This window comes from Chanos chanos, chromosome 7 (genome assembly GCF_902362185.1).
Source record: "Chanos chanos chromosome 7, fChaCha1.1, whole genome shotgun sequence".
Lineage (NCBI taxonomy): Eukaryota > Metazoa > Chordata > Actinopteri > Gonorynchiformes > Chanidae > Chanos > Chanos chanos.
The window spans coordinates 14,333,529-14,346,007 of NC_044501.1; the positions used below are offsets into that span (position 1 = coordinate 14,333,529).

The 12,479-nt window shown below is 39.5% G+C and overlaps 1 protein-coding gene across 1 annotated transcript in view; it reads right to left on the reverse strand.

Moving 5' to 3' along the window:
* Nucleotides 1-12,479, reverse strand: part of LOC115816029 (neural cell adhesion molecule 2) — a 57,688-nt gene that overhangs the window by 40,871 nt on the left and 4,338 nt on the right. The window contains exons 2-6 of the mRNA XM_030779001.1: nt 11,497-11,571; nt 8,292-8,498; nt 6,500-6,643; nt 5,308-5,445; nt 211-328 (exon numbers count right to left, since the gene is read on the reverse strand). Of these exons, the coding sequence (XP_030634861.1) occupies nt 211-328; nt 5,308-5,445; nt 6,500-6,643; nt 8,292-8,498; nt 11,497-11,571 (682 nt within the window). The remainder of the gene's footprint in view (nt 1-210; nt 329-5,307; nt 5,446-6,499; nt 6,644-8,291; nt 8,499-11,496; nt 11,572-12,479) is intronic.

Sequence of the window (12,479 nt, forward strand, 5' to 3'; positions counted from 1 at the left end):
TGACAGCAAAAAACTCGTTAGCCGTGTGCTAGTTTCACATTAGAAAGGCACCAAAAAAAAAAAAAAAAAGGTCAGTGGCCCCGAATCAGCTTACTGCGGTTATTAATCTGGAGCATTAGTTGGTAGTTTCACCAAGACCAAGAGTTTCATGAGAGCAGGTTGGCATAGCAACACTGCTAGGCGCAGTGACAGAGCTGTGATGTTACTTACCTGTGCCAAGTGACCTCAGGCTGTGGAGAGCCGGAGGTGATACACGTAAATGTCACTGACTCCTGATAGTCCGCTGTGGCATTGAAAGACTGCTGAGGTACGGACAACACAGGAGGAACTGTGGAAAACATCATCCAAACACACAGACAAACACAACAGTTCAGTTAATCAAATATCAAATGCTTTTTCCCCCTTTTAAATGAATTTCAAAGGAATTTTATGGAGAGACAACATTTACATGGAAAACTATCTTTTTGGGGGGCTTTTTGCCTTATAGATCAATGATTAAAGCTGGTTTGCTGTAATTTTGCCATAACATTACTCACTCTTTTTGGTGCCTTACAGTATTATATTGACTCAGAAAACGTTTAAAGTTGTTCTTAATAAATTAAGTGGTAACAACTGTATTTTTCCCAAAACTGCCAAAAGCAAGTTGTACATTTTAAAGCTGTCCAGCATGAAACATTAAACATTCCATACGCCTTATAAAAGCAATGATACATCTCTGTTTGAACCAAAAGCAAGTTTAGAGTGTTATCCAAATAAACCAATTTTCATAAAATATAAAACCCCACCAGTCTACTAAGAAAACTGATAAATTGAAAGAACTTTGTTTATATCTTAATGACGGAGGTATGGACAATGTAGTTCCAATGCAGTCAGTATCCATCCAGTGTGCTGTTGGCATCCAGTCATAATTACAATCAATACACCTTGCGAGGGTCAGGTTATAATAAACTTATGTAAAGATTAAATATACATGTATTTGTATGAATGCTGACAGATAACTGTATAAATGAATGTGCGGTACAATGGCGACATTTTGTGGTAATTATGCTTAGGGTGACGCAGCTATGTGGATTAATAACTAAGGGTTAGAAGAGAACATTTTTCACTTGCACAAACACCTTGCATTTCAGGTGATGGAACAAAATGAACAGGCAGTACACTTGCATGGCCCATTCTGTATTCTGTAATTGCGGCTGATTATCCAAATAGTGTACACACTTGTACATTTTGTTTAGCTAGTTTGAACTCATCACCTTGGGTTCTCAGTTCTTATTACATTATCCGTAAACTTATGGGACCCATAAAATGGCTTTACATGAATAAAACAAACGTTTACAAATGTATTCTTCTGTGTGTGTGTGTGTGTGTGTGTGTGTGGGTGTGTGTGTGTGTGTGGGAACAATATCACACAGTCTCTTTGAGTTTCCTTCTCTTCTCTTTTTCTCTTTCTCTCTAAGAGACACACAAACAGCATTGATTTTCCTACCAATAGATTATTGCTCTCTTTCTCTCTTTCTCTTTCTCTCTCTAAAGACCGTTATCAATTTCAGCTTATTCCCAGTGAGGTAAAGTGCTACAGAAACAGCTTCTAAGACCTTATCAAGCATAAAGACATCAAATAACCTCATCAGTGGTAAGTCACTAAACATCTTATTCAGTCTGCAGAGATAACTGCTATTTTCATGACCCCATTGATTTCATTTCAATTTCAAAGAGCAGACACCCCCCTGGACACACTGCCAAACACAAACACACATACAAGCACAGACACACACACACACACACACAGAACCAATGATAATGCCAACTCGTATAGGCACATATGCACAAACATGTGTGTGTGTGTGTGTGTGTGTGTGTGTGCTGACTTCATAACCACGGGGGACTCCTAAGGAAAAGTGTAGTGACCTCATCTTTGGTTCTCTTCAGCTTCAGTGTGGCTTACTTGGTCATCCATTCTACTCAGTCAGCTCTCAGCAGTTTTTAAGGTCATTATCTTTATACCCTCGTTTTCACTAGTTACTCAAACAGCACCCCTTCTTCTCTAAAATGTTTTTGTGGACTTGCGCTGTAATTTTCCTTGTAACCCATCCCGTTCCATCATTTCAATGTCAAAGTATGACTTTTCTCCTCTGTATTAATCAAAAGTTTCATAACAGCTTTTGGTATTGACTGTCTTCATTAGGATGACTGTCATAATTGCTTTATAATAGCCACATCTGTCTTCTTCTGCTAATGTTTAATGATTCTTTCTTTCATGTTTAATTCACCAAAATACTGATTCGTTTTTTTTTCCCCTCTTTTGACCAAATCTGATGAAATTCTTCCGGAGTAATGGAACTGTCGGGGGGAAGACTTCAGCTAAGATATGACTTGTTTGTTTTTGATTGTCTTCATGGTCGATTTCAGTTTTCAGCCATCAGATAAATAGAAAATTTTGACAGCAACATGTCAAGTTGCTCTGAATATCCTGAACTAATTTGATTTGTTGTCACAAAAGCCTGAAATTAGACCTTAAAAATAGCCTACTTGTTATCTAACACTACCCAATAGCCTAAATTCTCACAAGAAAAGCCTATAAATAAACCAAATATTAGATTTTAATCTTTAATGACAACTGTTAAAAGGTGCGGAGGTTTTGGGTAGAAAGTAGTCTTACTGATGTCTATCTGTGAAGGGCAACTAAGGTAAGACTAATACAGTGACACTTGTCTGTGTGTGTGTGTGTGGGGGGTAGCTATGATTAGTGGTAGTTAACTTTATCCCTACTTGTATTCAAAATGGCTTCTCAGATGATGAAAGTCAAGGTTAAGAGCTGGGAAAAGAATATGTTAGCTACTGTCTGCATTCTAATCAGCCTCACAAAGGCATGATGTATAAAAAAAAGAAAAAGAAAAAGAAAAAGAAAAAGTATTCAGTTGTGTTTGTCAAAGAAAATGACAATAGCAAGTACAGTTCAATCAAAAGGCAGTTCTCATCCATAATAGATAAATCATCAGTCCAAATTAGGGAAGAACAGTCTACTTGTCACATGCTTTATTCTAATGTGTATTTCAAAGTGTCAATAGAATAAATTTCAAATCTGTGGAATAACTGCCATTTTTGATGCCATTTGCAGCATTTGACCTACAAATGTCTCTGCAATGAAATTTAATGTGGTTTCATTTGCATTGTTAATTTACAAGATCAGAGGCAACAAAACAGCCAGTAAACCATTAGAAACCTCAGTTTTATCAGAACGCACAACAAATACAATATTGAATTGCATGAAGTAGTGAAGTGGTTAACTTAAACAGTGGAGAAAAAGCAACCTGTGGGTCTATCACTTTAAAATGCCTCACAGGGAACAGTAAAACACACCAACCATGTTTCCATTATAAAAATCAATATCTATTGATGGCTGATAGAGCCTAGAAAGATTTCGTGTAAAGAGCAGCCTCTTAGGCAGTGAGAAAAACTTCTACATCTGACTTCAAGCATTCCCATCTGACCTTTAGTTTGTTTTCTGTCACTAAATCTGCCACATGCTGAGTTAGGAATAGTTAAATAGTTAATGATTACAAAAAAAAAATGCAAATGCTTCAAAATTAAAAAAATTGTCCTTGTGAATAGTTTCACCTACCCATGCATGTCACGATTACTCTCAAAAACAATTCATGAGAGAAAAATAAAGCAAAAGTTTTATTCTATTTTGTGAGTTTTCCATCTTATATCTGAATTGACAGAATTCTTCTATTCGTATCTAGGCCACTCATAGGACAACTTGTTCTAGGCCACTCATTCAAAATAACTTCATACAAAAAGAGGAGTATCAAGCATACTAAGTAAACATTTCCTTAAAAAAAAAAAAAAACAACTAAAAACTGTTCACTAGAACTCCCTCTAGTGCAATCCAATAGAGGAGAATAAAGTAAAAATTTAAGAGTAGTAAAGTCCCTTAAAACTAATTGTGAGACACCCCTCCCCCCTCCCTCGGTGTAAATAAAGCCTTAGACATGTCCCACTCTGTGTATTCATTGCCATTCTCTCTGCAGTTTATTATGTCTTGTGCAGTGGGTAGAGTGTTGCCATGTCTCCTGGATAATAGGATACACTTCATTGAGCAAGCTTATTGGATCTTTCTGAGAGACGTAAGAGGTGATACTAAATTGAACACAATCCACTTTTTATATATATATATATATATATATATATATATATATATATATATATATATATGTGTATATATATATATTTGTTCCTTTTTTTCCCTTCTCCTGTCTTATCACTTCAGGTTAAGGAAGAAGACAGACAAATGCTAGTGTGTTCTTTCAGGCAGAACCGGTACTTAAAGCCTGTGAAGGATTTGCTAGTCTCTGAGGACAGCTCACTTTGGGGGAACAAATGAAGGCAAATGAACACATTAAAATGACGCCCACCGTTTTTGAGGACTGCGCGTCACACTTACAGCTTTTTGACTCAATGAGCCCAAGAGCTTGAGCTAATTGAAATTCTTCATCACAAAACCTGCCAGCGGAAAGCTGAATGCAAGGTGTCAGAATTACAAACATAAGGTCATTTTGTATTGAAAACCAGCCCACTTTGGTCTATTCAAGCACTGAATATGAGGTGAGCTAAAAGCTTATTAAAGATGAGCATTCAGAGTATTATTAGTGAATCAATCTGTGACTGCAGTCTCAGTCTAGTCGCGACTTCGCCTGAATCACTGACCCGATTTACAACTGATAACCAATTTGTTTGTATCAAAAAAAATGAGCCCATAATATTTCTTTCTTTCTTCTATTTATTTATTTATTTATTTTTGCCCTTAACACACGTGTAATAAAGCCGTTGTCTCATCACACTTCTTCATGCACCTGTAGTCACACTTCATTTTCGAAGTCTTCACACAACATCAGCTCTAAGGAATTAAAGTCTCTCTAATTTTAAACCTCCACGTCACTTCAAGATACAGCAGTATCTTCTTCTTCTTCTTTTTCTTTTTGTTTTTTTTTTTCTCAAATCACTCAGTCTTCACCCTCACCCGGCCTCGGTCCTCACCCTCACGCTCATGGCTTCATCCATATCATAGGCCACTGTGAATGAATGAGCTTAACTCGACTGGGGAAACTCTATTCTTAACCTGTGAAAGGCTTGGCCCCCAGAGAGGAACGGATCGATGGGGCACAATGCTTCTCTTGAGAGAACACTTTAGTCAAGCCTGCTTCAGGGTTAGCAAAGCCTAGTTCCTTCAATGTCAGGAGCAAAATACCTATTTGCCGTTTCTGACTTGGCTGGCTGGCTGACTGACTGGAAAGTGAGGCTTACCGTTCACCACCACGGCAATGTCCCGGAAATCAATCTCGCCCCTGGCCTCCACACGCGCCTCACAGCGGTACACCCCCTCATCTGCTTTAGTAACTTGCAGGATCTGCAGGTTGTTGTTGGCAAGGACTTGGAGCCTGTCTTCAGTCAGAGAAAGGAAAGAGAGAGAGAGAGAGAGAGAGAGAGAGAGAGAGAGAAAGGAAAAAAGACAGAAGGCAAGACAGCAGCTCATTTATTTTCACAGATTAACTTTAGAGTTCACAATAATGTAGTTGCACCTGTTATATGATCAGCGCTAGTTTCTCTCTCTCTTTTGAAACAGAAATATTTTTTCAAAGTCAAAATTTTAACTTTGGTAGGAGTAAAGTCTTTTGTGAGGTGCAAAAGGGACCAGGGAATAAGCTAATCTTGCAGTCCCCTTTACGTGCAAGCTCAGTAATGGGAAAAACATTATCATCAATCCTACGACACAGTTCGTTCTCATTCAAAAAGGACGTTTGCAAAATGAAACACCTTGAGGATTACAGTTCTAAAAAGCCTTTCTTTCATTTTTTTCCCCCATCCCTTGCTGATAAATACAAACTCCCAATCTCCTCCGTTCACAGAGATGATATTTATAACCTTGCCGCCTAATTAGAATAGAAATAATCAAAGAGAGAGAGAGAGAGAGAGAGAGAGAGGAAGAGAGAGATCTCAACCTTTTAATCTTCTTTGCTATGTGGTGAAGATAACTTGTTTGAGTCTCACCTTTGAAGTTCTGTTAACGTGTGACAATTATGAGCACAGATAGATTTTTGTTCCCTGTTTTGGGAACCTGGGAGGTGTTGCCCTTTTGGCAGTGCTTAGATAAGTGTGCAACTAAATTCTTTATGATTCACTGAACGTGCACATCCGTAAACTCCTTAAAATTCAACTTTTTTTTTTTTTTTAAAGAAGATTCTGTTTGAGAACATCGCTTTTGGAAAAGCGCCTTTAGTAATGGAAAAATTAAGAGTAGAACTCTTGTCTTCCTTTGACATCAGTGCAAAGATGCACCTACAGACGCATACACATGCACACATATAGATACACACAAACACCCCCTCCCCCCCACACACACACATCTATTTTTAAACAATACACTTGATGTTCCAGCTGGGTAAGAGAACAACAGCTTCAACGCGAAAATGCTGCTGCTAACACAAGTCAGTCTTACTGTTGGGATCAGAGCTGATCTCTCTGCCCTTGTAGAACCAGGACACCGCCGGGACGGGTGAACTGATGACATCACACACGACCTCAGCGTCCTCCCCCTGACGGAACTCCTGTGGCGACTGCACCTCTCGGAACGTTAGCTTCTCTGGGTCAGACAACGACATGATGAATGGTATTGGCTTCAGAATTACTTCACTTTACCTTTTGCATACCATAATACGTGCTTTAATAAAACCAGAGCGTTGACACCGCAGAACAGGGACTCTTACGCTGTCGAATATGTTCTGAAGTCTGTGAGCGTACCATCAGGTATATTTTCGCACGAACATTTTCACATCGCATAGTGCTCCTACTAGGGATGTTAACAGTTAACAGCTGTTCAGTTTAGCACTAAAGGTAATTTTAACCAATCAATCCTTCATTTAAAGAGTTTGTTGTGAATTATGTCATCAAATTTACCAGGGTCCTGACAGGTGCCAAACTGTTCACACGCCGCATACACGACTACCCCAGCTGTTCTCCTGAGCATGTGAATTCTGAGGATATTTTTCACAAATATATAGCCTCAGAGCTGTGTTGCTGTTGAATGCAGTCAGTTTAAAATGTTTCTTTCCATTTCTGTCAATAACATATAGGTCAGTTAGTTATAGCCTGAATTTCCACTCCATACAGTTTTTAACTTCAAAACTGTTGTTTTACATGAACAGTTTAGTATAACTTCATAATTCAGCGAAGATATGTATATGTTTAATACTGTAATATTGTAAGAGAGACAGTTTTGTAGAGGGATTGTTAGAGCCTTAGGCATCAAATGATCTGAATTTAATGGCTTATCAATTAATTATATTTTGCTGCCAGAAAGCCACATGTTTTCACTGCTGGCATGTCTTATCATATCACGCTAGCACATGTGTAACTGAAGGGGGGGATCACTGCCTTGCTGTTTTTCAGTGGGTTTGGTGTTAGGTGTTAATGACCAGTGGGAACCAACTACCCATTATATGAACCAACCAAAATTTGCATCTGTAATTTCTCGTACTACGATGCAATGGGCAGAATTTTGTAAATAAGTCTGACTGACTTGCTGTTCCATAAGGCCATTCCAGACTCACCAAGCAATCAAAAAACACACTACCCCCCCCCCCCCCACCCCTCACCCATGAAAACACTCTTCAATATGGCTGATTAAGATAGAAGAAAGCTGTCATTTTTTCCCCCCCAGATCAGTAGAGCGCTCAAATGTGTCATGACTTATTTAAGCTCAGGTTGGATTTGCGTCCCATGTGATTATGACTGACTAAAGGATGTGGAGCAGATGCCAAATGACCTCATATCAACAGAGACAGACACTGAGTGTTCCATTCAGGGCAAATTAGGAATAATTATGTCAGAACTAACTGCGTTATACATTTTTTATTCCAAGATATTTCAATTCATAACTCTGTTCAATTGCAGAGCTTAAACTCTGCACAGTTTCTTGAGTATGCTCACAAATTTCTGGCAGCTCTTCAATATTATCTCCTAGCTACCGGGTATATTTTTAAGAAGATGTGCGTGCTTGTGACGTTATTTCTACAATTTTCAGTGAAACATGTTATGAGTACTTTGCAACACAGTGTGCATAACAGTATTTCACCACTGTGGATCAAAACTTCCCTTTAAGTCTGATACGATGTGAAATGTGTTTTTAGGCAGTTTGTAATGCAATGTTTTGTAGAACCGTCATCAGTCATTTTGGTTTAAGTTACAACATCTACCACATGCAACACAGTAGCTGTGCTATGTGAACTCACGGTAGATCTCCAGGACTACTGTGGCCTCCTGGGTCTGCCCCTTGGCATCCACTGCCTGACATCGGTATATTCCGGCGTCCTCGATGATGGCATTGTAAATGGTTAGTCGAGAGCGGACGCCCTCCGTGTGTAGGACTACCCTCTGGTTGGAGATGATGCGCTCACCTTGAGGATTAAACCAGTTTAAACTCACTGGCTCACCAATGGCTGTGGAACGTAAAAAAAACGACAAAAACAAAAAGTATTCAGATTCAGAGATGTTAAGAATGATTTATTTCAAGTCCCTGAAAACCTTAAAACCGACTATTTCAATAGTTGACCTAGACCCTGCAACAAAAATCTTTAAGAAGAAGTCTTTTTTTTTTCATTCCTCTCAGAATACGAACCTGCTTTTGCAGCTGAGCTATGTAGTATGTATTAACAATGTAAATGTAATGATGGCAAGGGGTGAGGGGGTACCAGTAAGCACCAAAAAAGTTTCTTATCAACCAAGTCAACTTGCATATGAGGCTTCAATGCCTACGTTATTACCCCAACACTGAGAACAATTCTACTCCCACCTCTCTCTCATTCGTAATTCCTCTTTAGCTTCACGTCCACAGGCAAATTTTAACAAGGGCCACAAGCAGACTTAGAAAGGACCATATGTAAACTCCAGGTGCTCTGGATCTGTAAATCCAGCTCTGCTGGAAGGTCTTAAAAGCGTCAGCTTGAGAAGCTGCTTCCTGGCTCAGTAATCAAGAGGAGCCACAAGTTTCACACCTCCCTGGGAGAGATTTGAGGGTAGTGTGGGCTGAGGAACTGGGATGTCTGGGGGGGGGGGACTGGTGGGCCAGCAGGGACGATGGGGGTATGAGCTCCGGAAGTGTGAGGCTGTTAGTTGGGTTAAAAAAAAAAAAAAAGCAGATGATGAGGAGGTGAGAAGTTCGAATTGACACCAGCACACTGCAAGTGTTTAGCTTCCCGAGTGGGAACACTTGGTGAGACTAACTGAGACTGGGGGAGTCTGTGGATTCACAGTAACTTAAGAGGGAGGACCATGGTGTTGGTGTAGGAAAGTGAAAGAGAGAGAGAGAGAGAGAAACAGTGCAAGATAGCTATGTTTTTCTCTTTCCAAACAAAGCCAGTTTCAAAGTTAAGTGTCTGTGACTTCAGTATCTGAGGGATCTGGATGGACCCTGTATCCCTACATGTGTCAGCTTTTTTCATCGCAATACCACGGCTGGCGCTGGCCTGAAAAACTCCAGACCAATTTGTCATCAGGTAGACCTGACACCAGTGTGTAACCAGCTTGTGAGCTTTTTTTTTTTTTTTTTTTTTTTTTTTTTGGCAGCGTCCCTTAAAGTCATTACTGGTCACATCATTGGAAGAACTGGTTAGATTTTTCTATGTTGGATTTTTATTTATTTTATTTTATTTATTTTATTTTATTATTTATTTATTTTACTTTTTCTTAACGTTTCTCAGTGAATAACGATCAGAAAGTTACATCCTTTATTTTTCATCCCATTGTTTTACAGTAGGTTTCTATTTATTGTGCAGCGCATCTCCTTTCTGACCGTCACCAGCAACAGCTTCGCGCGTGTCAAACCTTCTATAGGAAATTAGGCAGCAAACTGCAGTAGGATAAACATATAAAGTTTACTAACAATAGAAGAGATGAACTGCCTCGGTTTTTTTTTTTTTTTTTTCCCAGACAATAGCTAATGCATCATATTTGCTTAAACTTTTATTAAATAAAAACTACAGTCATAAAATATCTTCCATATACTACTCAACACGATACCAGCGGACTATAGCTATGTGTAGCTAAGTAAAGCTAAGCAAGTGGAAGGGGGGAGAGTAGAGAAGAACCGAAATATCTCAATGGTTGTGTCGCTCCCTTGAGATACAGTTTATTGTGCCGACAGTTCCCAGAGGAAGACGAAGTCTAAAATTAACTATACAACCGTCTGTCTCAATCTCAAGTATATACTGTTTTTCCACTGTCAGCCTCGTTACTTACTCATGTTGTCATGTTGTAATCTGTGTGTGATCTGGATCCTGAACATGATCTAAATCCAGTTCAGACATGTGGTGAATTTGAGAGAGAGGCTGTACCGCAGCCAAGAATTTATTTAGCCGAGAAAGTTGTGGAGGAATCAATTGGCCGTTGTGGCAATGCGATCTCCCACACGTGGTTAATTGAGCATGCAATGCCTTCCAACCCCCACCTGTTTAACTGTAAACCAACAGGTTACAGTTGTCACTGAGGTAAGACAATGAGACCGCATGTAATGCCAACCCTCTAACATGCTCTCTCTCTCTTTCTCTCTCTCTCTCTCTCTCTCCCCCTCTCTCATTCAAGTGTCTCTGGAACAATTTATATCACAAATTGAAATGATAATAATGGAAAGATCTAATTAATTTTCAATTAATTCAGTCAAATAGCCTAACCTTGCTTTCTCAGTCTCTCTCTGTTGGTTGCAGGCTCTTTCTTAATTCTGATAATAGCTTTTTCTCTCCCCTTATAAAACTAGTTTAGCTGATCTGGAATGTAAGAGACGACCTTGAGCCTTTGTTACTGAAGCTTGTCTGTGGATCTACCACTGAGTGAGTGACAGCAGGCGCAATATTCCAGACAACGAAAAAAACATGGTAGGTTTCAGTCTCTTTCTTGTGACAGAGAATAACAAAGCGAGAATATTAGTAAAGTTATGTTGCTTAGATTTTTATAAATCGTTTCTGGGACTATGGCCGTCTTGCTATCAGGAAGCTTTGTTTATTGATGTTCTGGGCGCAAATGTGAAGGTCGGGGTATTCTTTTTGACTGTTTTTGTTTCGTTTTGATTTTTTTGTTATAAAGGCGATGGCGGTTGAATTTAAAATTCATAGGACTGATTTCTGTGTTCAGTAATCATAGGAGAAACACTGAGAGTGGGACTTGTTTGGAGGATCATCGTTTTAACGCTTCATTATCAATGGGGAGACCAGAGGACTCTTTATGGGGCATGTCTCAATAAGTCATGCTTTTAAAGCATTAGACATAATGCAACATATGGTGAGGTCTGATGGCTGCAATGAAAAGAGAGACTTTTATCAGTCCTGTTGTCAGCCCACCAGTGTTTGATTTCATATCTTAGACTTTCATTTGATGTAAATAAGTTCCCAAACATTTTGCCCTCTGTGAGCTGTAAAGAAATAGAATCAAATGAGAACATCTTACCTGTGCAGGTGAAGAATTTAGACTCCCCAACACTAAGCTCCACCTTGCTCAGTGATATGGACACCTGAAGAACCGCTGGAGAACACAGGAAGGATAGAGAGAGAGAGAGAGAGAGAGAGAGAGAGAGAGAGAGAGAGAGAGAGAGAGAAGTGGGGGGGGGGGGGTACATCATAGGTGAGTTGTCAGAACATCAAATGCATCTTCAAAGCACTGATTGTGGGTAGGCTGTGGGGGTAGGAGGTCTGGATGATTGGGAAAAAAAGATGAAAAAAAAAGAGAGAAAAAAGTAAGAACGGATCTTGGAACACGGTGTAACCCAAATGAATGAACAGACTGAATGGAGGTGGAGAGGTCTGGGAAGAGGTTCCTCACACTGCTCCACTAAGCCAGACTCCTATGGAGGGGCATGTGCTGAGACAAAAGGCGGACCTCCAGAAACATCCTTTGATCTCACTCCTTCCCCACAGATTTCCTTTGATTATAAACTCAAATTCCCATTACATATTTATGCTATATCGACTTCTGTGCTCTGAGTTCAAACAGAGAGGTACTCCTTCACCGGACTGAACAGCCTGTCATGTGTCAAATCTGCAGAGATGACTATTTATTTATTCTCAATCTCAATTCCAAACACATTCAATTCTACCTCAGTGACTGGATTAAGAGATGCAAGTGTTCTTGTATCTCTGCTGTGTTTGTAATAGAAAAGTATACTTACTATCTCTCCAGCTGAAGATAATAGGTTGAATATGTATATTCGCCTGTATACTGAATATATTACAACAAGGCGACTACACAAGCCGGCCCATAGATGGCAGTAAGCGGATGCTGTTATATGCTATCTTCCCACCAGCTGTAATGTAAAACCATAACACTTCAAGCACGGTGGTGATTTATTTTTCTCTAGGGATAATGAGGCCCAGGATGCCAGGTTGTCCTTTTAGTGCTGGACTGTTCCAGTTCCTAAGCCCAGTACTCTGAAA